This window comes from Furipterus horrens, unplaced genomic scaffold (assembly GCF_987537825.1).
Source record: "Furipterus horrens unplaced genomic scaffold, mFurHor1.1.pri manual_scaffold_5, whole genome shotgun sequence".
Classification (NCBI taxonomy): Eukaryota; Metazoa; Chordata; class Mammalia; order Chiroptera; family Furipteridae; genus Furipterus; species Furipterus horrens.
Window position 1 is genome coordinate 94914519 of NW_028327175.1, and position 27466 is coordinate 94941984.

At 42.5% G+C, this 27466-nt stretch overlaps 1 protein-coding gene across 8 annotated transcripts in view; it reads left to right on the forward strand.

The window, feature by feature from the left end:
• Positions 1-27466, forward strand: part of CUX1 (cut like homeobox 1) — a 362525-nt gene that overhangs the window by 150170 nt on the left and 184889 nt on the right. For all 8 annotated transcript variants that reach the window (XM_090276816.1, XM_090276819.1, XM_090276817.1 and 5 more), the window contains exon 3: positions 11369-11416. In XM_090276816.1, coding sequence (XP_090132942.1) covers positions 11369-11416 — 48 coding nt within the window. The remainder of the gene's footprint in view (positions 1-11368; positions 11417-27466) is intronic.

Below are 27466 nucleotides of genomic sequence, written 5' to 3' on the forward strand. Positions count from 1 at the left end.
GCCAGCACAAGCTGTGAGAGCCCGTGCTTCCAACCTCTCAGGCCCACAGACTCCACACGGTGTGGCGGGGTGGGGGGCTGCCATGCCCAGAGGTGGCTGCTGGTGGTCCCAGCTGCTTCATGGCATACTGGCAGTTCATCAGGGGACTGACCAACAGCCTTGACATCTGACAGCCATTGGCTGCAATTCTCTGCTCACAGATACCAGAAACCTTTAGAGCTGCCATTTCTATAACATTTTGGTCTCTTAAAAATGAGGACTCCAGAGAGCTTTCATGTCTGTGTGTATCTGTTGATGCTGACAGTTAAAAATTAAAATAGACTTAAAGCACAAGAACATACAGGCACCTAATGACATCATCACATGTCACATGGCACCTGGAAAATTTCACTGTACGTCTGTGAGAAAATGAGAGTGGAAAAGACAGAACAACTTTTGTCCTTGGGGACCCCTGGAAGGGTCTGAGGGAGCCAGGAGTCGCAGTCCTTACTCTGAGGACCACTAGCTTAGTGACTTTTGGTCTCTCCTATACTGCTAAGGTGCTGCCACATGCTACTAGATCTTCCTTTCGACCAGGGCCTCTGTCCTGGGCACCCATCACCTTAGGTCCAAGTGCCGGCATTACCAATCTGATAATCCTGCCACTTTTCATCATCAAATGAGTCTTTCTAGAGAACACCACCATTTGCTTTTGCCCAGGAACTCAGGGGTGCACCTCTCTGCATTCCAGTGCGCCAAGGCCTGGCCCTTGCCACAGACCACGAGGAACCCTCTGCTTTAGCCCTGTACACACTCCCCTTTGCCCCCACCTTCCTCTAGCTACACAAACCCAGGCCTTCCCATTACGCAGTTTTATTCAACAGCGCTAAAGGCACATCCATCAGTATTAGAGACTTTCTGCCAAGAAACAGAACATGTTTTAAATGGAGCAAAAAAATTTAAATGGAAAGAAATTATAGCATGAGTGAATTTATCCCTTTCAAGATAATCTTATTTAATAACCAAAAAACTCACAAGATATGCATTTTATCCAGCTACAAAGGCAGCGTGGCAGGTTATATATTGTGGTAATTATATGTTTGGGGTTTTATTCCTTCTTTAAACTAGATTTCTATTATTTCAGAAAATCAACCATTGTAGAAAAGAACTATTCATTTATTTCATTGCTGGGTGGCCCATACACTGTAAAAATAGGTCAAGAACAGTAATCTAAATTGACTGCTGATAAATAATTAAAGCTAATGGAATTTTCTCAAATCTGTGAACTAAAATCTTTTGAGAAATTGCTGGGACCTACTGTCTCCTGTTGTATAGAAAGATATTTTTTATTCAATACTTCAGTTTAAAATTTCTCCTTCCTATCACAAAGGACTGGAAGGAGTATGTGTTTCTCTATAAAAGTAACCAGAATAGTGGTGCTCCACTGATAGCTGCTTGCTTCACCTTCAGATGATGAGATAGATGGGAAGCAAAGGTTTTAGTGCCCTGGAACAAAAAGAAACCTCACTTTTCAATGAACTGTATTTCTAAAGTTGAACTCTCCTATCTGTGCATCATATAATACAGCTTGTCTTATTTTGAAAAACTCCATACCTAGTCTGTGCTCTTATGTTCATGATAAGGGAGAATTCTAGCTCTCTTAAGTGATATCCAGGGAAATGACCAAGAACAATCTTTTTCTTATAGATAATTGTGATTATCTCATTGGTGCAACCAGGATGTTATGAAAATCCACTTGACAAATAGGCATAAATTTATTTTTAGACGAGATGGCTTATCAATAAGAAAGCAAATTATTATATTGCATACAGTCAATAAGTCTAGCCTTAGATATGGCACACTGTGTAGGTTTTTCTTTATTAATAAGTATAATTAAACCATCATCAGGATATTTTAGAATTCTAAAGACATTAGAAAAATCAGTAGCTAGGTGCTTTTGAACAATTTGTCTTTGGTGTCTGGCTTTAAGTTGTAGAAAAGAGGTCATGTTCTCATTTCAGTTTGATTAAATATCTTGGTTGAAAAAAAAATCCCACATTTGCTATTACTTTTTAGAAAAGTCATAGTTTTTTTTTTTTTTTTAACTGCAGTACTTATAGCTATAATCTAATGTTGTATTTATTATGTTTTAATATATTTGTAAGTGGTGGACTTTGTTTCTGAAATTAAACTTGTTCACATTTTTATTTAAGAAAATACTCTATATAGAAATTTATTTAAAAGGAAATTATTCTATTTAGATTGCCTCAGTCTAGCATCTATGTAATCTGGAGTCCGAGGATTTATATTTGTAAAGATCTTTAGAACCCTTTATTGGGGCAGCTCAGTTAGCTGGTAGAGGTAGTGAATGTTTTCAGTGGCTCTTATTAGAATCCCATTTCTTTATTCTCTAGAACTTTGTTCTAGCATGACTGAGGGCTTTCTGGTGACTCCTTACACAACGCGAATCTTGAGAGGAGACTTTGAGCATTAGGGACACTGACGAGGACTTAAAACAGCTAACAGATGTCATGTGTCTAGAGCAAGAGAAAGACACAAGACTTGGACTAGCCAAGGAGAAAGGACCCCGGGCAGGAGGGCTTTGCTTAGGATGTCACAGGAATGTCTAGAGCTGTGTCTGGTCCAAAGAGAAGACACGGGTGAAGAGGAAGGTGCATGCAGAGATGAGTGGGATTCTCCAAGACTTCAGAGGGCTGAAGGGAGAGCTGCACTCCACTCACCAGGCCTAGGCCTGGGAGCGACAGGTTCAGCCATTCATGTTCCCATGGGTGGACCCAGGTAACGGCTTCTTTCACCTCCCACTCAAGAAAACACATTACAAAGCATGTCAGTGAGAGTGGAATCGCTTTAAATCTGCTCTCATTTTTTAAAAGTAAATTATTCACCAATGAACTGTTACAAGTAGTATGCCTAAAAACATTTTCAAGTTAGAATTTTCTTGGCTTGAGGCGTGAGTAATGAGGGCAATACCAGAGGTTGTTAAGTTCATTTGGAGATAATTTTTTTAGCCCTGGGTGGGTGTGTAACATGTAACCGCATGCACAACCATTTCCCAGGGCTTTCAGTGCAAGCCAGTCTTTTGTTTTTTGCCTGGCTCCTTACCTATCAAGGGTTAAACTCCATCCCCATCCTTTCACCACCCAGACAAAATGAAGAAAATGTGGACTAAGACCAGGGGAGAGGGGAGAGCTGCGAGTACCTGGGCCAAGGCAGCTCTAAAACAGAGGCAGAAGGGGTGCAGCCACGGCTGCCAGTGCCTCAGGTCTGGGTTCCTACAGTTCCTGCACTCACACCAGGGGTGGGGTGTCGGCAGCCCTGTGAGAGTCACTGAGTGGAGCCTTTCAGGATGGCCTAGTCCAACCCCCAGTGCTCCTGAGAAGGCCATGTTGTCCCCAAAGAAGACAGGACCCCCCTCCTGGGCAGCCACCACAGAGGTTGAGGCACCCCCAGAGCTGCAGCCAGACAGCAGAGCATCTTAACTGTAGGTGTTGTTTCATGGAGCAAGAGTGAAATTGTAAAATTCAGTAAAACATCCCTAAAAATCTGTATTGCAAAATACTTCAAAAATAGAGATCATTTTATACTTCGAAGATGCCGTTGTAACTCATAGCCTCCTTTGGTTTCTGCGTAATGCCTGGGCCACTCCCTGCATCTGCTTGTCCTTCCAAACCTAAATGGCCATGTCCTGGGCACCACCCTTTCCTGGACACCACCATACCTTGGCAGCCACCAGCTCTGAATTCATGGTACTAGAGAGACATCACGGGGTGTTGTGAGCACCAGGCCCCAAAGTGGGAACAGAGCTTTCCAGAGACCACCCAAGTGCCCAAAATGGGCCAAAAGCCAAAGATTCACACCGTGTGAGTCCAGGGACTGTATATTTTGGGACGTCTTCTGCTTGCACCTCACAAGTACAACTGAGCACTGCATAGCGATTTGTGTATTTTTTTCAGTTTTGCTTTTGAATCAGAATAGTTTCCTCCAGCAACCGTCATTACATAGGAAATTCCTCAATGGCATTTTTCTGTTCAGTTTTTTAATCTGAAAAGTGAGTTGTGAATCAGTGGTTTGGAGGATAATGAAAATTCATTTCACATTCAAGCATCTCTATAAACATTGCTTATTGTTTGCACTGTACTCAAGGGGGAGAAGGTCGAAATGCACGCTTCTGACTTTACCAACAGACCTCCAATATTAATAATCCCAGCGATATCATTTCTGCATGTTAAGGTATCTGTTGCTTTTGCTCAATAAATGGAACAGGATGAAAGCAAATTTAAAAGTGTTGAAAAACCTGTCACTGAATTATGCGTAATGAAGTTATTAAGCTTTGTAATTTTGTGTTATATCCCTAATTATAATTCACGCCTGTATGGTTTTGACTGGCCTGGACCCTACTTTCTTCAGTTTGAAATTGCACATGTGGCCCAGGGTGGCCAGGGGTGGCCGTGGGTGGCCGGGGGTGGCTGCAGCTGTGCTGCTGTTCAAACAGCAAAGGGCACTCTGTTCTAACAGGGCAGTGCATCATGTCATGTCCTCTCTAACTGGGGATGGAGTGGCTCAGGGGTCAGTGAGCATCCTTGGTTTAGCACTAAACCACATAATAATTGCAGGTAGGAGGATGGGATTGAAGAATTTTTCAAGCTGCCAAAAATAAAATCAGAATGGGTATTTTTTTGTAATCAGTTTGTGTATGTATGTAGGCATGAATATTTAGTGCTTTTTTTTCTCTCTTCAACTGTCTTCAAATATATGTGTGTATGAGTAGAGATGCACAGATCCAGCTTTAATGCATAAAAGGTTATTTTAGAAGGTCTGTCATGAGACATGAAAATGCCCAAAGAAATGACTTGTAAAATATTAATATATGGTGGGTTGGTTATAGTAGGGCCAGCAGAGGTGAGTTGATTTACAATCATTATGAGAGGTGTGGCTCTCCTGCCTTCCTAGATGCTGTAATCGGAAGTACTTTTGTCATCTTCTATACTTCTCAAAGCTGGTGTTCTCGGGAGGCTGGCCCTGTGCCACTTGGCAGGGGTGTCCCTAGTAAGATAAGAGGCACTGTTTTGTGGGCTGAACTCCAGGGCACCTGAGTCTTGTGCCTGCACCCAGGTATCCCCCACTCGCGCTGTCCCTGGTCTCTTGTTCTCCACAGTGGTCTCAAGTGCCTTGGCCCCACTTCCCTTCACATTCTGTGACCCCATCCAGCTTTGCCATTTCCGCTCGGAGTTTGGGCCTGTCCTAAGTCATTTGAGTGACAGGTGTGCCACCCTTCCCACCACCAAGCCGCTGTCCTGGTGGCCCCTCCATGTCATTCCTACACCAACCTCTAGTCAAAGTGATTGATTTCTTTATAGAATCTTGTAGCTTTGGACAAATATCCTTTCCTTTCCGAGCCTAAGGCATCCTTATCTATGAAATATAGGTATCAGTCTGTTATGTTGGCTGTTGTGAAAAGCAAGTGAATCTGGTGTACCTGCAGTCCCTGCTACAGCACTCAGCATGTGACTGAACTCACTAAATGACAACTACAGTAATCCCCCCTTATCCATGGTTTTGTTCACTGAGGTTTCATCTGCAGTTAGCCTTGGTCCAACAAGATTAAATGGAAAATTCCAGAAATAAACAACTCATAAATTTTAAATTGCTCACTTTTCTGAGTAGTGTAATAAAATATTGCTCCATCCTACTCTATACTGCCTAGGACATGAATCATCCCATCCCTTTGTCCAGCATCTCCATACTGTGTATACTACCCGCCCGTTAGTCACTTACTTAGTAGCCGTCTTGGTGTTGCAGTGCTAGTTTTCAAGTAACCCTTATTTTACTTAATAATGGCCCCAAAGCACAGGAGTAGTGATGCTGGCCATTCAGATATGCCATAGAGAAGCTGTGAAGTGCTTCTTTTTAAGTGAAAAGTTATGTGTGTGTAGGAAAAAACATGGTGTGTATAAGAATTCAGAACTATCACAGTTTCAAGCATCCACTGGGGGTCTTGGAATATATCCCCCATGGATAAAGGGGGCTGCGGCATTGTTAACACCTGCCTGAGACCCTCTTTCCCATGGTGCTCCCCAGCCCTCTACCTTCCCTTTCTTTACGCTTACAACAGCCTCTTCCTCAGAACTCAGTCAACCTCAGCCCCTCACAGGTTGGTTTCCACCCCCAATGCTACTCAAGTTGTTCTCAGTGCCACCAAAACTCCTTGCTACTAAATCCAGTCGTTTTCTCTAGCCTCTGTGACAGCATTTAATAAAGCACTGTTTCCCTCTTGAAACTGCCTTCTCTTAATCTTCCATTCTCCCGGTTCTCCTACTTCTCTTGATTCTTGTCCTTTCGCCTCTCCCTCTGACCCTCGGAGAGGGGGCTTCCAGGAGAGCTCTGACTTGAGGAGGCAACTCTTAGTGCCTAGCTGCAAATATGGTGACTGTGACCAAGCACACCTGGGTGAGTGGGGGCAGGTGACATGTGGCCTGTCCAAAGAGAGATGTGCTGAATTGTAAAATACACACCAGATTTCAAAGACCTAATAAACAGAAAAATAATGTAAACTATCTCATTAATAATTTTTCTCTGGATTACATGGGGAATGATAATATTATAGATATATTGGGTTAAATGAAATTAAAATTAATTTCATCTGTTTCTTTTTGCTTTTTAAATATAGCTATAGAAAATTTTAAATTTAACTTTGTTTGCTAGATAGCGCTGGCTTGGAATAGGAGCCAGCCTTTAGGCAGGCTTACTTGCCAAGTTACTGATACTCCTTGAGAGATTGTTTATTCTTTCATTTACTTATGCACCCATTCCATGTCTTTCTTCCTTTTTTATTATATTTTATTGATTATGCTATTACAGTTGTCCTGAGTTTTCCCTCTTTGCCCTCCTCCACCCAGTGCCCCCCACTTCCTCAGGCAATCTCCACACCATTGTTCATACCCATTGGTCATGCTTATAAGTTCTCTGGCTACTCCATTTCCTATACTGTACTTTATATCCCTATGGCTATTCTGTAACTACCTATTTGTACTTCTTAATCCCCTCACCTCTTCACCCATTCCCCCACATCCCCCTCCCACATGGCAGCCATCAAAATGCTTTCTGTATCTGTGATTCTGTCTCTGTTCTTCTTGTTTGCTTAATTTTTTCGATTCAGTTGTTGACAGGTATGTATTTATTGCCATTTTATTGTTCATAGTTTTGATCTTCTTTTTCTTAAATAAGTCCCTTTAATATTTCATATAATAATGGTTTGGTGTTGATGAACTCCTTTAGTTTTCTCTTGTCTAGGAAGCCCTTTATCTGCCCTTTGATTCTAAATGATAGCTTTGCTGGGTAGAGCAATCTTAGCTATAGGTCCCTGCTTTTCATGACTTTGAATATGACTTGCCAGTCCCTTCTAGCCTACAAAGTTTCTTTTGAGAAATCAGCTGACAGTCTTATGGGAACTCCCCTGTATGTAACTAACTGCTTTTCTCTTGCTGCTTTTAAGATTCTCTTTTTATCTTTAACCTTTGGCATTTTAATTATGATGTGTCTTGGAGTGGGTCTCTTTGCATCCATCTTCTTTGGGACTCTGTGCTTCCTGGACTTGCATGTCTATTTCTTTCACCAAATTAGGGACGTTTTCCTTCATTATTTTTTCAAATAGATTTCCAATTTCTTGCTCTTTCCCTTCTCCTTCTGGCACCCCTATGATGCAAATGTTGGAGTGCTTGAAGTTGTCCCAGAGGCTCCTTATACTGTCCGTTTTTTGTTTTGTTTTGTTTTTTTTTAATTCTTTTTTCTTCTTGTTGTTCTCATTGGTTGTTTTTTACTTTCTTATGTTCCAAATCATTGATTTGATTCTCAGCTTTGTTCACTCTACTGTTGTCTCCCTGTAAATTGTTCTTTATTTCAATTGGTTTCTAACTGGATCTTTTTTATGCTCTGAGGTCCTCACCAAGTTCATTGAACAACCTTATAACCAGTGTTTTAACTCTGCATCTCATAGATTGCTTATTTTCATTTCATTTAGCTCTTTTTTCTGGAGTTTTGATCTATTCTTTCATTTGGGCCATGTTTCATTTGGGCTTTGTCTCCTTATTTTGGCAGCTTCTCTGTGTTTGTTTCTATGTATTATGCAGAGCTGCTATGACTGTGCATCTTGGTGGTGTGGCCTAACATAGTAGGTGTCCTGTAGAGTCCAGGGGCACAGCCTCCCCTGTCACCCAAACTGGGTACTCCAGGTGCGCCCTTTGTGTGGGCTGAGTACAGCCTTCTGTGTTTTGCCCAGGGCCATGCTGCCTTAGATATAAAGCAATCTGAAATGGCTACTACTTGTACTGGACTTGGAGATTCCCAGGTAAAGCCAAGCTCTGAATCTAGGCTGGCTGCTGCTACTGCCAATGCCTGGGGCCTCTTAGCAAGGCGTTCTGGGGCTGGAGGGCTCACTGGGGCCAGCTGTTGCTTATTTGAAATGATTTAGCAAGTTATGAAGCTTGAGTCCAGACCGGTTATTCATATGGAAAAGCTGTTAACAGCTGTACGTTGGGTGGGACGGAGCCTCAGAGGATCTCCAGAATGGGGCAAACAGCGTTAGCCAGACCAATAGAGTCTTAGATGTGGCCCGCCCACCAGCTCTGTGGCTCTGTAGAGGTAGGGCTCAGCAAAGGGTCAATGGCCTCTGCCCCCCTCTCTGTCTGGGAGAAAGCTGTCCCTCAGGTCTTGCCTTGATGCCAGCTACATCAGTCCCTCCCTGTCTGCCACTGGTGCCTTTAAAGCTGCTACCCTGGTGCTGGAGCTCAGAGGGAGTGAGTCTGAGTAGGTGAGTCCATGTGTGTGGGCTCTTTAAGGGGATCTGCTTGGGGCTCCAGAAGTTTCTTCCCTCAACTGAATCCCTGCTGGTTTTTGCAGCCAGAAGTTATGGGGACTTATCTTCCTGGTGCTGGTACCCTGGGCTGTGGGACCTGGTTGGGGCTAGGACTTCTTGCTCCCGAGATAGCACGCTCAAATTTTTATCAACCACACCTAGATGTGGGACCAGCCCATTCCATGTTTCCACCCCTCCTACCAGTCTAAATAGATGTAATTTCTTTAATGTCGTGGTTGTCAGACTTCCATTCAACTCAATATCTGATGGTTCTGAGTAATGGTTGTTCTATATTTTAGTTTTAATTTTGGTGTGGTTGTGCAAGGGGGCAGGCTATATTTACCTATGTTGCCATCTTGACCAGAAGTCTCCATGTCTTTTGATTTCTCCCTGTGTACGAGGCCAATTCCAGGTATCTAGGAGACAGATTAACGCTACCAAGGATGCATCCCAAGGCCACATTCGCTCTTAAGAGCAATTCCCTGTTAATGCTCAAGTCAGTCTTTCCACTGATCACTCCATGGGCCACATGCCAGGACCCATACCTACAGTCCCCGCTGCTGTACACTTTGCACTTTGGAGGGGGGGGGGGTGCACTGTGAGGTAGGATCAGCCCCTCCAGAAAAAGGAACATCAGACCTGGCATGAGGTGTGACCAGCTTCCATTGTTCAACTTTCTGAAGTTTTGAGGCCTCTTGTGCCTAGTTTTCCTCAGCAAAATATCACCCAGCCCTGTGTTGGATGCTGGAAATGGGGGTGGGGACTGACAGTTGGAAGGCAAGCATCACATTGAAATTGCCATCCTTGAACTGTTCACATTTTTAAAAATTACATTAATAGAAGGTTATGGCCTTGAGAGTTAAGATTCACTGCACATCTCTGCAGGCCAGGCTTGCATGCCTCGGACAGCGTGTTGGCACCAGCTTCGTGGAAATATGTTAGCACTTTACCCGTTGGATCCGCACCCTTCACCCCGCTGGTTAGTGAGAGCACTGCAGAATGCAGCCACAGCTCCTTAATGAATTGTCTTCATCAAAGCCAACCATTTTGGAAAACAAACAGCAAACAAACTCCATCTATCGTCTTGTGTTTGCAGTTTGACCAAAGTAGCTCAGTGGGACCATGCTGCCTGTTTGTCCTTTTCCTGGAGAGCTAGGGGGAGGGAAGAGTAACCACCCACCCACCCCAGAGTCCTGAGGACTCTGTCTGCCTTCACCCTGTCCTCCGCAGAGTCCAGGCCACGTCATGTCCTCCAGCCTGTGCACATCAAACTTGCTCATGCTTGGACTTCCTGCACCTCAATACCTGTAGTTGCCAAGTTTCTAACAAAAAAGCATGGTTTATTCCTTGTGATTAAAACATAGGCTTTAGCACTGACCATGACTGGGATTAAGCAGTGATCTCTCTTCTACTATTCTTCTCCCTTTTTATCCTCTTTTTCCTCACTTCAGTCTTTCTGAAAAGTACAGTAGGCTAAATGAAATCATGTGTTTATTTCCTATTCTTGCTGTCACAAACTGGCATGGACTTGGCGGCTTAAAACAACAAAAATTTATCTGATCAGAGTCCAAAATGGGTTTTACTGGGCTAAAATGAGGTGTTGGTAGAGTTGTGTTCCTTTTAGAAGCTCCAGGAGAGAATCATTTACTTGCCTTTTCCAGCTTCTCAGGGCCACCTCTGTGCCTCGGCCTGTGCCCCTACATCGTTCTCAGCCCTGCTTCCAACTCATATCCTCTCTTACTCTCGCCCTCCTGCCTCCCTTTTATAAGGACCTGCTTAGATAATCCAGGATAATCTTCCCAACTCGATCCCTAACTTACTCACATCTGCAACATCCCTTTTACCATGTAACCTACTACAGTCACAGGTTCTGGGGATCAGGACGTGGACATCTTTGGGGGGACCATTATTGTGCATTATTTGTTTAAGAAGAGACTGCTAAAAAGTTCCATTATTTTTTGTCGTTGAATTTGGTATAAAAATACAGAAAATGATCCAAAGGAGGAACAAAAAGTGTTGACTTCTGACTTCTCCAAGGAAATAATGGGTACTACTGGCTTAGGATAAAATTCTCAGTGACTATATCAAACATGGATTCAAAACAGGTGTATCTCCTGTGAACAGTGCTCAGAAGTAACAACTAAAATGGCCCAAATCCATTTCAGATATAAATAAGTTAAACCTGCATTGTAGTCTTCTATTTTATTGTAAGTAAATTACTTCAGATCGACATTAGCAAAAACTTTAGTCCATAGCACATTTGAAATGAGGGATAATATATATAACCAGGATTTAGTAGAGATAAATATAGTGGTATTCTTAAGTCCATGGAAACTATGGGGCGCCAGTTGGCATTATGTTGTATGAATCAAGGAACAAAACAGGAGAGGGACCAGGATTGCTTTATATAATGATGATTATCACTGAATTCAAAGCTGTTTTTAGGAGGCCTTAACAAATGTTTCCTTCTCTTTCCTTCTCAAATGGCTGTTTCCTGACCCATTCCTCTTGCTCCAGGATTTGCGCAAGCAGGTAGCACCACTGCTGAAGAGCTTCCAAGGGGAGGTAAGCATTTATATTTATTTTATATCCCGAACCACCCTTCCTAGTTAACCGTGCTTTCTTGTTATTCTCATTAATAAACACCATTAACAGAAGGTGCTTACCCAGATGGAGCCTTCCCAGCTGCACCGACCCGCTGTCGCTCAGATGGCGCACTTCCCAATGTGCGGTTGCCCCTGGGTGGACTGAGCTTGTCTAGACTGCAGCCTATGAGAGCTCATGAACTTCCTCAAGTTCGCCGGTTTCCTGCTGGTCTGGGGCTGCTGCCGCCAGGAGGCCTCCTGTGTGGTGCTTTCTTGAGCAGCTATTGGGAGCAGAGGAATTTCATTTGATTGAAAAAAGAACCACAGGCAGAAGTCACAAGGAGTGCATTTGGGCTCAGTGTAAGGGAAAGTTTTCCAGCATAGCCTTCCAGAGAAGGATGGGCCAAGGCGGAGGGCGGGCTGCCACGCACCTGAGATGTGTGCCCTGACCGCCGTGGAGAATGCCCACAGAGGGGACAGGTGCGAAGGGGGGTGACAGTCCAGCCCCTTCTCAACCCTTTGTGTGGAGATGCGGTGGATCTTAGAAAGCCAGAAATTTGGTTATAGCTTGGTGCGGAGTTACCCACTTGGCCCTTAGCTTCTCCTGTTGTAATGATGAAAATAGCAACAATACTAAAGGGAAGCAAGATTTTAAAGCCCCCTAAAGACCCATATTGGTAGGACCATAGATATTCAGAAAACAGGGGGAAGGGGCAGGAGTCAGAGAAGTGAGATGGCAAGTTTGGGAGCAACATGAGGCTGCGGGGTCCCTCCCGGGCCCCATCACTACGGAGGCCGGAAGCCTGGGCCCGAGCTCCACAGTAAGAGTTGAGGGCTACCATCTGGCAAATTCTTCAGCATGTGGGTGGCAGCAGAGGGTGAGGGCACAGATGAGGCTAGTCGGGAAGACTGCCGTGGAAGGTGAGAGAGGAGGTTCCAGGACAGACAGTGACGCGTGTAGGGACGAAGCAGGAGTGACTGCTGGGGATGAGTGGAGACTCCATAACAGTGCAGTGGCGCCCTTCTCTCTCTTCATAATGCCCTGCTTCGGGACGGCCCCTGGGCTGAGCTCCGTAGGGCACAGAGGATATCCCTGTACCGGGTCTGGGATGGACACGAAGTGCCTTTTCCTCAGAAGTACATCTCCGAACCCTCATCCGTGGAGTAAGACTGTCACCTTACACCGACCCACATTTGATTTGATCTCTTTCTTTGACCTGTTCAGCAGCTTCAGTGAGGCCCACTCGCTTAGTGTTTCTCTACCTGAAATAGCTCAGTGTGCTGTTTTTGTTGTTTGCTTGTTTTTCTTTCTTTTTGGGAAATTTCAAGTCTGTGTAAAAGTAGAAAGATTACCACAATGAACACCTGTACACCCTTTGACCCAGACTCACCACTTGTTAACATTTTGCCACCTTTGCTTCCCATCCTCTTGTTAAATATTAGAAAGTTGCAGATAGCTTGGCACTGTACCCTTAAACATGCATGTGTATCTAAAATTATTTTCACCATAGCTGAGTATCACACCTGGGAAAATTAACATTAATTCCATGATAGATAATATTCTGTCCCCAAATCAAATTTCCCTGGTTATCCCCAAATTGTTTCTTATACCCTTGTCCCTACCTGGGTTCAATCAGGTTTACACATTGCATTTGGGATATATATATCTCCCCACACCCTCTCACCTTTGTTATTGTTTATATTACACTGAGTTTTGTGTACGCTTTTTTTTTAAGTATATTTTATTGGTTATGTTGTTACAGTAGTCCCAGTTTTTTTCTCTTTGCTCCCCTCTGCCCAGTACTCCCCTTCCCTCCAGCAATCCCACCCCTCTTAGTTCATGTCCATGGGTCGTGCATATAAGTTCTTTGGCTTCACCCTTTTCTATATTATTCTTAACTTCCCCTTGTCTATTTTGTACCAACCAATTATGCTTCTAAATCCCTGCATCGTTTCCCCATTTCTCCCCCTCTCCCCTCCTAGCTTATAACTCTCCAAATGATCCTCATACCTATGATTCTGTTCCTATTCTGGTTGCTTAGCTGGATTTTGTTTTTATTTTTTAGATTCAGTTGTTGATAGGTGTGAGTCTGTTGTCATTTTAATGTTCATAATTTTGATCTTCTTTTTCCTAAATAAATCCCTTTGACATTTCATATAATAATGGCTTGGTGATGATGAACTCCTTTAGCTTTACCTTGTCTGGGAAGCAGTTTATCTGCCCTTCTATTCTAAATGATAGCTTTGCTGGATAGAGTAATGTTGGTTGTAAGTCCTTGCTTTTCATCACCTTGAATACTTCTTGCCAGCAAAGTTTCTATTGAGAAATCAGCTGAGAGTCTTATAGACACCCCCTTTGTAGGTAACTCTCGGCTTTTCTCTTGCTGCTTTTAAGATTCTCTCTTTATCTTTCATCTTTGGCATTTTAATTATGATGTGTCTTGGTGTGGTCCTCTTTGGGTCTAGCTTGTTTGGGACTCTGTGCTTCCTGGACTTGTATGTCTATTTCCTTCACCAAAGTTGGCGAGTTTTCCTTCATTATTTTCTCACATAAGCTTTCAATTTTTTGTTCTTCCTCTTCCCCTTCTGGCACCCCTTTGGTTTGGATATTGGCATGTTTAAAGTTGTCCCAGAGGTTCCTAATCCTCTCCTCATTTTTTTTCAGTTCTTTTTTTCTCATTCTGTACTGGTTGACTGTTTTTTTCTTCCTTATGTTCCAAATCATTGCTTTGAACCCTGGTTTCCTTCCCTTCACCATTGGTTTTGTGTGGATTTTTCTTCGTTTCATTTAGCATAGCCTTCACTTCTTCTCTTATGCGTTTGCCATACTCAAGCATATCTGTCAAGCCTGTGAGCATCTTTATCACCAGTGTTTTGAACTCTACATCCATTAGGTTGGCTATCTCCTCGTCGCTTAGTTCTCCCACTGGAACCTTGATGCATTCCGTATTTTGGGCCATACTTCTCTGTCTTCTCATTCTGATAGGCTTCTGTGTTTTAGGTAGAGCTGTTGCACCTGTTACATTGTAAGGGGTGGAGCCTTAGGTATTCATCAGTAGAGGATGACCCATTTTATCACATTGTGGCACTGTATGTGGGGGAGGGGTCTGAGCGGGAACAATGCTGCTCGCTCAACACTTGCCCCTTTTCCAGGCACTTCTCCCACTTTGGTATGGGCCTGGAGCCTCTCTGGCTGTTTCCCTGGCTGTCGTTTCCAGAGTGGGTGGGTGTGCGGATGTTCTAGGACTGTGGGGCCCTTTAAACAAGCACACTCTGCTGAGAGACTGCCAGTTTCTTCCTCCACCCCAACCCCCTCTGGTTTGCACTGTCAGAAGCAATGAGACTTTATTTTACCTGGTGCTGGGAGCGCTCCCCCGGTTTCCCTCTTGACTTTTTAAAACGTGTGACTGTGCCTTCCGCCAGCCTACTGCAGCTGCTACCACTGCCACCACCACACTGCATCCTCTCCACCGTGGCTCCGCCTCTCCTACCTGTCTGGATTAGTATTTCTTTATACTTTATTTGTTGGACTTTCATGCAGCTCGATTTTCTGGAACTTCTGGTTGTCTCTAGTTTTGAGGTAGTTGTATTCCTTCTTAGTTGTGGAGGGAGATGCAGCATGTCTGTCTAGGCCTCCATCATGGTTGAAAGTCCCTTTTTTTTTTTTTTTTTTTTTTTTAAGAATCTTAAGTCATCTTATAGATTATCTCACATTCTGGATAGAGTGATGGGTTTGGTTCTGGATATATTAAATTTGAAATGCCTGAGAAACATGTAGGCTTTCTATTTGCCCATTTTTTAAAGGCTATTTATATAGTAAATATTTTTATACACCATTAATTAATAATTACCAAATCTTTGCTAATTACTATATAGTAAATAATTTGTGTTTACTAGTAAACTGGTTTTAGTAGAAGGGACTAAGTCCTACTTGTTTCTGAAGAAGGAACGTTTGTGGCAGAGGGTAGCTCCAGATGGACTCCACACATGCAGGGCTGGTTTTCTGCTGAGTAAGGCCAGAAGGCGGCATGTCCTGGTGCTCTGATGGGCAGGAGCCATTCAGCTTGTTTTTCTAAAGTACCAGTTTAAGTTTACTGAGTGCATTTTTATTTATCAGATACGTATTTTTAAGTTCATCCCAAGGTGTTTGAGTTCCCCTTGGAAAAATGTATATTAGTGAAAACATGTTCTTTGCCTCAGAATTCATATAGATAACTTCTCTATTTGAGATCCCCCAAAGAAAAACATAAATAAATAAAATTTTCAGACAAGATATTTACATAGGATATTATGATTCCTGCAGTAACATGTATTTCTAGTATGTTTAAATGTCATGGGAAACATTAATGGTGCCAGGGCACCACTCATGCCCCTCAGTGTTTTCTTGTGGTTCTCAGGGTAAAGCTAGACACCTCCCTTCCCATGGTATATGAGAGCCCCATGATTTAACTGCTTACCTTTCTATACTTCTCTCACTGCTTACCAACTATCACTGGACACACAGCCAGTCTGAATTTCTTCCAGGCCCTTATGTATCAGGTATCCTCACCAGCCTCTCAGCCTTTGAACGGACTGACCTCTTCCTCAGACACTCCTTCCTCCTCTCACTTCACCTGGCTCACTTCTGCTTGGTATCACTTCCTCGAGAAAGGTCTTCCCTGAGCCCCAGTGATAAGCCAGGTCCCCTGTACTGTGTGTTCCCATTTCACCCCACACTACTTGTAACATATTTGTCATTGTGCCTGAGAGCTGTCTCTGACTTTGTTCTGTGCCCGTAAGTCTATAAATGTGTGAAGGCAACCTCTGTGTCCTGTCTTGTTGGCTGTTTGTATTCCCAGCACCTGACACAGCAACTGGAACTAAAGTATTTGGGCTCTCAGAAGTAGTTATTGAATAAATGCTTGAACAGTTAGGTTCCTCTGGAGGCAGTTTTTAAAATATTTGCCTCTATCCTTTCTCCAGGTTTTGTTGCTGTTCATAATGTGACAGGGAGGTGCAGGGTCCCCAGAATATATGCTTGGGAAATACCTTAGAAAAAACTAGTAAATAACCATATTTGTCCTTGATTGAAAAGTTTGGAATACTATGATTGTAATAGTTGCTCATAATATAGCAAAGTCATCAAATTTAATGCACACTGAAATTAGATTTAAAGTGTATTTGTTTCTGTATCTAAGATTATGAATTTCACAAACCCAGCCAACTGATTAGTGGGGGTAGGGGAAGTAACCTAAATGGTCAATCCAATTTAAGGCATATTTTAGTTCAGTAATTTAGACAATTCCTGCAGTGAAATGACATTCCCAATCTCTAGAAAAATATTAAATCTTTTAAATTACCTCACTCTCTCCTTGCTTCTCTCCCTGAAGAGGATCATGGTATAGAAGGTTGAGAGGGGTAAGGAGTTGGCTTAGGCCCCACTCCTCTTGGTAAGGGAGCTGGTTGCTTAAACCAAGTGTCCTCAGGGAGGAAAGTCCTCTTAAATAACGTAGGCACTTATATCAGAGGGGAAATAAAGACTGAAAATTCATGAGCTTAGAATCCAGTTTAAATAGTTATAAAAGCACAACAGAATAACCTCAAGAAAACAGGAAGAAAGAACTAATTGAAGTAATTAATAATAAAAACATATGAATAAAAATGAATGAGAAAGAAAACAAAGACCTGAGAAAAGCCAAAAGTTGGTTCTTTGAAAAGACTACCTGTAATAGACAAACTACCTGCCTAATAAAGAAAAGAAAAAAAAAAGATTAGGAAAGATAACAGGGATAACTTTGCAGCTACAGCAAATTGAAATGATAAGGGAATATTATAATCAATTTTATGACAACTTAATTAAAAACCTAAACAAAATGGACAAATTTCTAGAATACTATAACATATCAAAGATGATTAAAGAAGAGGTAGAAAACCTGAATAGCCTTACAACTATTACAGAAATATTTCCACAGGGCTAGACATTTTTATGGGGAATTCTGTCAACCATTCATGAAATAGTTCTAATCTTTTGCAAATTCCTTTAGAAATTAGAAAAAGAGAGAACACTTTCTAACTCATTTTATGGGGCTAGTGTAGCCTTGATGTCCAAACCAGACAAGAACAGTATAAGAAAGAAATATTGAAGTAGTCTAATTTATGAATAGATATGAAGAAGTCCTTTAAACAGTATTAGTAAATTGAGTCCATCAAGCTCTGTGTATCCCAAGAATGCTATTTGATTTAATATTAGGAAAATGTGTTAATGCAAATTAATATCATTAGCAGATGAAACAGGAAAATATTAGCTCATAGTTACAGGAAAAGAATTTGATAAAATTCAACAATCATTCATGATAAAAATAATTATCAGCAAATGAGGACTAGAAGGGAACTTCTTTAAGCTGGGTAAAGGTATTCACCAATAAACTTGCATCAGTCAGCATATTGTGGTGTTGAAAACATTACCTTTAAAATCATGAACAAGAAAAGCATACCTACTAATGTTACTTTTTATTTAACATTGTACTAGAATTCTGAGTTAGCATGGAAGACAAGAAAAAGAAATAGAGTATAAGTATTGAAACAGAAGAAATAAAACTCATTTTTCAAGTAAGCCTTAATTATGTAACATGGTTGCTAGATACAAAATCAATATACAAAAGTAAATACGTACTTCTACGTTAAGAACAAACTGAGGAACAATACCACTGGAAATCGCAACAAAAAAATAAAAGATGCCTATAATAATAGCAATGCATAGAAAGTTTTTGGAGAAAAGAATAACATTTATATTGAAGGATATTAAAGATTTAAATGGAGAGAGGTAAGGTATTCAATAATAGAAATTCCCACTATTATTAACGCATCAGTGAGTTATCATAGGTCCAATCAAAATTCCAACAGGATTTTTCATGAAACTTGAAAAGCTGATTCCAGAATTTATATGAGGCCAATAATTGTAAAGGTAATATAAATAAGAACCAGATGAAGGATTTGACCTACCAGATTATCGAAGTTATACCAATTGGCACAGGGATAGATAAATACACCCATGGAATATAATTAAAAATCAGATCTGACTTGTACACACATAGAAGCCACGCACATTGCAAAGAGAGCATTAGAGATCACTGAGCAAAAGGTAGACTTTTCAATAAATGGTCCTCTGACAATTGGTTATCCTAATGGAATTAATTGAAATTAGATCCCTACCTTGAAGCATACACAAGCACAAATTATAGGTAAAGACTTAAGGCAAAACTTTAAACCTTTTAGAAGAAAATATAGAATATCATGACTGAGTAAGATAGGATTTCTTAAACAGAAAACTATAAAGGAAGAAATTATTACATTCAACTACATTAAAATTTAAAAGTAAAAGACTTTTTTTTTTTTTTTTAAGTTTTCCCATGGAAAGACATCCCAGAGAAAATGAAAAGATAATCCCACTGCTGGCTCAGTTTTACCTTAGTGTGAACTAGTAGAAGGCTCTGCCTTTCTCAAGATATTTTACATTATTTGTTGGAAACCTGTCAACCTATCTGAATCTTTTTCATAATAAAGATTCAAATGCTTCTGATGTGAATGGTGCCCCCTAGGGCCATACTATAAGCAGATCATATTTTAGGTAACCTTGGCTACAAGTCACAAACCAGGAGACAGTTGTCGCACGCATAGTTGACAAAGGGTTAGTATTCAAAAAATAGTAAAAACTTTTACCTATTAATAAGAAAAAGTCAAACCTCTCAACAGAAGAATGGGCACAAGCCATGAATGGCATTCTCAGAAGAGAAAATCAGAATGGTCAGTAAATATATAAAAAGACACTCAACCTCATAATCAGGAAAATTAAAATTAAAATAATTTAAATACAACTTACTCCTGTCTACCAGGTTGGCCAAAATTCAAAAGTCAACGCAGGAGTGTAAATTTGTGTAACCTTTTTGAAAACCAATCTGGCATCAGATACAAAAGCTAAAGAAGAATGTATACCTTGACAGAGCAGTTTCTCTCCTAAGTGTATGCCCTAAATAAACTTAAACATGGGCCCCAGGGAATAAGTTCAGGCCTGTTTGAAAGAAGTAAACAAGTAGAAACAACCCATTTCCATCACCACTAGAAAGAATAAGTAAAAGGTGGTACAGTAGTCTCACTCGATATCGCAGTTCACTTATCGTGGCCTCACTGTATCGTGGAATTTTTAAAAATATTATATTTAATACTGTGCAGCAGAAAGAAAGAAGGAACTCCTGCCATTTGCAACAACATGGATGGAATTAGAGAGAATTATGCTTAGCAATATAAGCCAGGCAATGAAAGAATAATACTATATGCTATCACCCAATACAGGAAACTAAGGAACAACACAAATAAATGAACAAAATTGAACAAGAAACAAAGTAACAGTTATCAGGGGAGGGGGCAGGGAGGGAAGGGGCTAAGTAGGGGAAGGGTTTAGCAAAGGAACTAATATAAATAACCCATGAACATGGACAACGGGGCCGGGATGGACCGTGGGATAAGGGGTGGGTTGGGTGGGGGGTAGCAATGAGGGGAAAAGTGGGACAATTGTAACAGAAAAACAATAAAAATAAAAAATAAAAAAATATTATATTTAATTATATATCGCGAATTTCTCGCTATATCGTGGGATTTTGCAGTACTGTATACATATTTATATGCGTAGTATTTATGATTTTAACGATTTTTGCCTAAAAAATTTCAAAAGATATAATAAATGATTCTAACATTAAAAGAATATTAAATTGAAATAAAATACTGCACATTGTTTACAGTATATATATTTTTTTGCGGACGAACACATACATTACGCTGAAAACAAGATGTACGCTTGAGCTCGTTTGCCTATGTGAGATTGCACACGGCACACGATTGGCTGACTGATGGAAGGCAACCAACCAGAGCATTGTCTTGTGTATCCTGGGCGCTGATTGGCTCAGTAACCATAGCATCAGTCTGTCTGCTATCCCGCACTGTGTGCATACGTTCAGCATCTCGCCTTGTCCACTTCTCTCCTACCTCCGATCGCTGTGCGTAGTTTTGCTTTGCGGTGTTGCGTTTTGTGAAATTTTCCTTAAAGACTGAATTTATTGCAAGCCCTACGATGCCACCCAAACGTTCTGCATCTTCTAAGGATTCTGGCAGTGAACCCAAGCGCCAGAGGAAGATGCTTACCATAAAAGAGAAGGTCGAACTTCTCGACATGTTGACCAAAGGGAGAAGCTATGTGTCTGTTGGCCGCCATTACAGAATCAACGAGTCTACAGTTTGCTATATAAAGAAGGACAAGAAGAATATCAGGTCTACGGTATTAGTGACTTTCAACAAAACAGCAAAGAGGGTGGTTACTTCTTGCAATAAGATCATTGTGAAGATGGAGTCTGCATTAGCTGTGTGGATAAACAATTGCAGAAAAAAGAATATCTCGCTGGATACAAACACCATCCGGACGAAGGCCAAGCAACTGTATAATCGTTTAGCAGCAAAAAGAGATGATCATGACGGTGATAAGAATGAAGAAGAGGACGATGATGACGATGCTGAATCAGGACCTTCGAGTGCTTCTCCAACCAGACCAACCCCATTCAGTGCCAGCAAGGGCTGGTTTGACAAATTTCAGAAATGCTTTGGACTCGAGAGCGTTTTTCTCTGCATGGAGAGGCTGCCTCTGCGGATAAAGCCGGAGCCGAGGAGTACATGAACAACACATTCAAAGACATCAAGGAAGGAGGCTATAAGCCTGAACAAGTTTTCAACATGGGTGAAACGGGCTTATTCTGGAAATGGATGCTGCCTCGCACTTTCATTATGAAGGAAGAAGCAAAAGCCCCTGGTTTCAATGCCCAAAAAGATAGGGTAACTTTAATCATGCATGGGAATGCTGCGGGCTTTATGATAAAGCCAGGGCTTATTTTTAAGTCCAAGAACCCAAAGGCCCTAAAAAACAAAAATAAGAATGTGTTGCCTGTGTACTGGATGCACGATCCTAAGGCTTGGATCACAAAACTCCTCACAACTGATTGGTTTCATCAATGCTTTATCCCGGAGGTTAAGGTTTATCTGGCAGAGAAAGGCCTTGATTTCAAAGTGCTTCTGATAATGGGCAATGCTGGAGGCCATGCTGTCGACCTGATGCATGATGGCATCCAGATAGACTTCTTGCCGCTGAATACCACATCGCTCATTCAGCCAATGGATCAAGGTGTTATTCGCTCTTTTAAGGCGCTCTACACCTGAAATGCCCTGCAAAACCTCATTGAAGCTATGGACTCGGATGAAGACGTCTCACTAAAGGCATACTGGCGTGAAAACACAATTACATCATGTCTCCAAAATATTCAAAACGCCATAAAGGAGATAAAGAGCGAGACTTTGAATGCCACCTGGAAAAAATTATGGCCAGAAGTGGTCCCTGATTACAAGGGGTTCTCTCCTGATGGAATCCATCACTCTGTCATGGATAAGGCCATGAAGCTGGCAAAAATACTGGGAGGAAAGGGCTTCAGTGACATGATACTGAAGATCGATGTGCACTCTCAACTGTTGACGGATGAAGACCTGGAGGAGCTGACTAAGTCAGCAAGTGAAGAAGAGTATAAGGAACAAGACGAACAATGGATTAAAGAAGAGGAGGTTGGCCTAACATTTGATCATCTTGCAACCATGGTCAGAATGGCCAAAGAACTTCAACGAATGGCTGAAGAATGGGACCCCCATATAGTTCGTTTGTTGCAGTTTGCAAATTCAGTTGACAGTGCCATGTCAGTTTACAAAAACATTCTCAATCAGAAGAGGAAGCATCGCCAGCAACTCCCCATAACTATGTTCATAACTCGAACGAAGAGGCTGGTTACGCTACGCTTTTAGCCAAAGTAGAAGTTACAGACAAGGCTGAAGATACTACTGCACCTCCTGAAGAAGTGCCTGATGAAGTGGTGCCTTTAGAAGAGCTGTAATGCTCTTCTTTGCTGTGCAGGACATGCATCTCATCTTCATCACCTTCATTGTCATCAGTACTGCACAGCTAATTCATCATTCTCATCATTCAAGTTGTATACTTTCCTGGTGCATACCTATATAAGATTTTACAGTATTGTATATGTATGTTGTTAAAGTTATGTAGGTTTAAGAGTGTAGAATATGTTTAAGAACATAAGTAGTGTTTATAAAAGTGTGGAAATGGTCAATAGGGGAATGGGAGAGATTAATAAGGGAGTGGGAATGGTTTATAAGTGTGTGGGAAGGGTTTATAAAGCCTTAAAATTTATATAAATATGAAAATAAATGTAAGGTTCCTACTTCGCGGATTTTCACCTGCCGCGGGGGGGGGGGGGGGCGGTGTCTAGAACATAATACCCATGATAAGTGAGGGAATACTGTATAGTCATACAGTGGGAGACACCATAGCAGGGGAAAGTGAATGAAATACCAAACTGCAATACTGAGCTGATATTGTTTGGGTATACAGATTTTTATTATAAAATAGAACAATAGGGAAACAGTTTAACAGGAAATTTAGAATGAGGTTATCATAGGTAGGCACAAAAGAGGTTTCTAATGTGGGAATGTCCCTACTCACAGGTAGGTGTTTCTTTTGTTTGCTTTGGGTTGTTTTTTTTAGAAGATTTGACTTTTATTATCTTTTTAAAAGATTTTATTTATTTATTTTTAGAGAGAAGGCAAAGGAGGAATAAAGGGAGGGAAACATCAATGTGTGGTTGCCTCTCGCATGCCCCCAACTGTGGACCTGGCCCACAACCCAGGCATGTGTCTGACTGGGAATTGAACACGTGACCCTTTGGTTCACAAACCGGTGCTCAATCCACTGAGCCACACCAGCCAGGGCAGTCTTTTGTTGTTTTTATAAGTATCAACTATTTTCAAAAAGAAATATTCATGCTTACAAGGCAATAGCTACATAATTATATTTTTGCATGTCAGAAACTGAATATTTTCCATTCTCTTTGTATCCCATCTGTGACAAATTTTAATCTCCAGGCAAGTGGATAGTTCCAATGAGGCCATGCACTTAGGCAGGCTGGGGGGATATGGCATTTGTGGGATACTTGGCAAGTTCAAGCACTGTGCTAGGTGCTTTTCAAGCATATGCTGGCCCAGTCTTTACAATACTGGAAAGTAGCTGCTGCTTCTACCTCCCTGTCACCAGATCTCCAAAGCTGTATCTATCTTTTCCACTGGCTTTCACTGTGGGAGGAAGAACCCCTTCCTCAAACACCAGTCCCTTCCACATGGGTGCTGGAGTCCACCTTCTTGCTCCAGTAGCTTCAGTGTCTGCTAGTTACTGGATTCTTCCCATTAACGTTTCTACGAGTGCTAATATGTTCCATCTTGAAAGAGACAGAGGAAGATACCAATCCTTCTTTGTCCCCCAGCCTACTTGACCAAGCTTCTCCAAAGAGCCATCTTCATCCTATGTGTGTTCTTCAACCCCCACCCCCCACTGTATGACGTCTGCTCCACTCTCCCTTGACCCTTTTAGACCCTGCCTCTCACCTCGGCGACATTCAGCACAACTGTCCACCCCTCTCCTCAGAGATTCTCTTCTCTTGACAGCCAATGACATTTTGCCTTCTGAGTTCTCTGTTCTGGGTTTTCTCTGGCTATTGATTTTTAGTTTCCTTGGGCAGTTCCTTCTTTACCTCAGAACCCTAAGTCACTGCATTCTTTGCTCTATAATCTCTTGGTATCTCTATGCTGAAAACTCAGATTTCTCTTAGTCTTCCCTGTTGTATTCAGGATCATCTAAGCCTGCCTCTTTCTCGCCTTATGGGTACTTCACAGGAAATAACTCATAACCCACAACCACCTCCTGTTCTCCGACTTCCACATTGCTGAAATGTCCTTCTCCCTCCTTTCCCTTCTTAGGAATAACTCCCCAGTCTACCTAATAGCATCAGCTGGAAATCCAGCTCTCCCTCCTTTCTTTGTACACCTGCGTCTCCTCCATCCTTCCTCTGAAGTGTACTCAAATCTTTCTGATGCTTTCCATCCCTACCACTCACTCTTGTCCAAAGCCACCGTGTGTCACTGAGGCCATTGCAGTGGTTCCCTAACTGATCTCTGTTCCAGCTCTTACCCACCCCACCCCTACCTTTCCTCCATACATCAGCCCGGACTGGGTCACTTCCTTGCTTTCAGCCTTTCAGTGGCTCCCCAGTCCCCTTGAGGTGGACAAAGAACCCTGACCTCAGTCTTCAGGGTGCATGGATGGGGAGTCGCCCACTTGCCTCTGCCCTACCTTCTTCCCCACTCCCTGCCTGGCTCTCTTACTCATCCTTTAGGGTTCAGCTCAGATGTCACACCCTCAAAGAGGTCTCTAACCCTCAGCCCAAACCAAGGCCCTCTTACTATTTCTCATGTACCACATCATCCTTTTGCTCAGAGTACTTTTCTCATTGTGTTTGGGAGCTTGTTATATCCACCGCTCTCTAGATTTTCTGTCTGTATAACCAAGGCCTCCTTTGTTACCCACTAGTTGGTCCCAGTGAACATGCAATAGGTGCCCACTGGATGGGTGGGGAAGCAGTAGTCCATTTTACAGATGAAGAAACTAAGCCCAGAGAAGGTAAGTAGACTTCCCACAGTCACACAGGTGACAGTAGCAGGCATGGGCTGTCTGGCACCACAGGCATGTTCTTTAATGTTGGTTCAGTGCACTCTGATGTGCCTGGGGAGTGAGGGGGACCCTTCCACCCCTCCACCATCTTAGTCTTGGATAAAGATCATTGATGTTCATTTTTGTGTAAAGTGCTTGGCAAACACAGTTTCAGGCTCCCTTCCCCTTCTTACTAGCTCCTCCTGTATCAGACCTGGCTTTCTACACCTTGTCCCACATAAATATCCTTAATTGTATACACACCTTTTGCCATGACCTGACCTGCGCTGCTTGGAAGAGTGGGGCCCAGGTTAACTGCACTATGACTTCATCCCAAAATCACCTGCCAACGTGGCCCACATGAGGGACCAAGTAATTATCTGCAGCTTCCCTTTGTACTGCAGGTCCGCTGGAGGTGTAACATACCAACAGTATGTCAGGCCGCAGTCAGGCCGTGTGAAGCCCCACATTGCCTCTGATGCTGGGTTTTACTCTCTGATGTTGTTCATTTTTTCATTCAGTAAAACCTTGAGAGCCATCTTTGTAGCTCTGGGCCAAATAGGAGCTAAGGATGTAGCCATGGATACAGTCGACAAGGCCTCTGCTGTCTTAAAGCCCGTGTTCTAGTGAAGAGAAAGAGATAATAAACACGAAGAGTAATGTCAGATGGTGACAAGTGCTGGGAGGGAAATAGATGGGAGAGGAGAGGAGAGGAGGGAGAGCAGGGCAGCTTCTGCAGACATGGTTGTCCTGGGAGGCGCCTGTCAGGAGATGATGTTTGAGGTAAGACCTGAGTGAGAAGAAGAACCAACCAAGCACAGAGCTGGGGAGAGTGTCAGGCAAAGCAGGGCAAGTACTGAGAGACAGCGCTCGGGATGACTAGAAGTTGGAAAGAAGGCCCAGGAGCTGGGGCTGAAGCAGTGAGGGAGGCAGGCAGGCCAGCGTGGCCGGTGAGGGCTGGGCAGGCAGGCTTCTGGTGGGCCATGTGTTAAGTTGCTTTGAAAGGCTCTAGTCCAAAGGAGAGGTCTGAGTGCAGTGGAAAGCAAAGGCCCCGTGCACACTTGACCGATTTTAATCAAATAATAGATGAAATGGATTAAGCTGGGTAAATATTCCATGAATTAGTTGAAAGTGACTAAGAGTTTCAAGGATGTCCTGTGGCCCATATCTGTTGTGCTATAATGTATTTAAGTGTTCAGATCTAAAGGCCATGTCTAAATAAAGCCAGGGTGTCCAAGTGCTTTACTTCAAAGAGCATTTCACAGGGAGTTAGAGGACCTGGGAGCCTGCCCAGGCGCTGCCACTCGCTCTTCTGTGACCTCGGGCGGCTCCTGGGCCTCTTCCTGCCTGACTTTGCTCATCTATACAATGAGTGGGCGAGCAAGACAGTCGGCAGGGAGCCCCACAGCTCTGAAGTCCAGTATGAGCTAGTAGACTAATCTTGAGTTGACTGTCATCAGCAGACAGAAGGGGACTTTTACAGCAATTAGAACTGTTCAAAATGGAATGAGCTGCCATCTGAGGTAGTGGGTTTCCCATCAAACGAGGGCCAGAGGATCGCCTGTCAGGGATGTGGTCAGCTTTTACCCATTCTTTTTCAAGGCCCAACACAAATGCCCTACCCTCCAGGTCATCCCCAAATACATGCCAGAAACAAACTCTTCCCCTTTTGATCTCTGGTAGGACTCCATTTATATCTCTCTTTTGATTTTGAGCCTGCCTTATATCTCAGTTATTGGAACACAGTTTAACTAGTCCCATACTAAGCCTTATGCTTCCGAAACGTAGAGAGTAGGAGCTGTTGTGTGCATGTGCACATGCGTGTACACATATTTACGTCTCCATCATGCCTATACTTAGCAATACTGCCTTCAGTGTCATGGGCAGGGTGGTATTAGAGAAGATTGGACCAGATTGGTAATTTCTAAAGCTGGTACTCAGGTGAACCAATTGGCTGCATGATAATTAACCATGTTTCCAGAAATTCAGCTCCCTGTGCTACCCCACAAACCCTCCCCACACACACAGGGTTCTGATTCATCTGGTCTGGGGTGGAACCTAAGAGTCTTAATTTTACAGAGTCCACCCTGATTCTCATTTGTAGCTGATTGTGGGAACCACTAGGCTAGATTCCCTCCAAGGGCAGTTCCTCTCGGTTAAATTCTGTGACTCTGTACCCACTATAGCACCTTAGATGGTAGGTTAGGAGCTCTGTGATTTAGTTTAAAATGTATTTTCAGGTGTCACATTTTTGGCTTTTGCTCCCACTAGGCTGGTCTGTTTATTGTACCCTGAACATTCCTTGTGGTTTCCTGACTCTAACCCTTTTCTAAAGTCATGTCCTTTGTTATTATAACCTTTTGCTCTTCCTCACCTGTAGAAATCATTTCCACCCTTTCCTGGTCGAGTATCTCA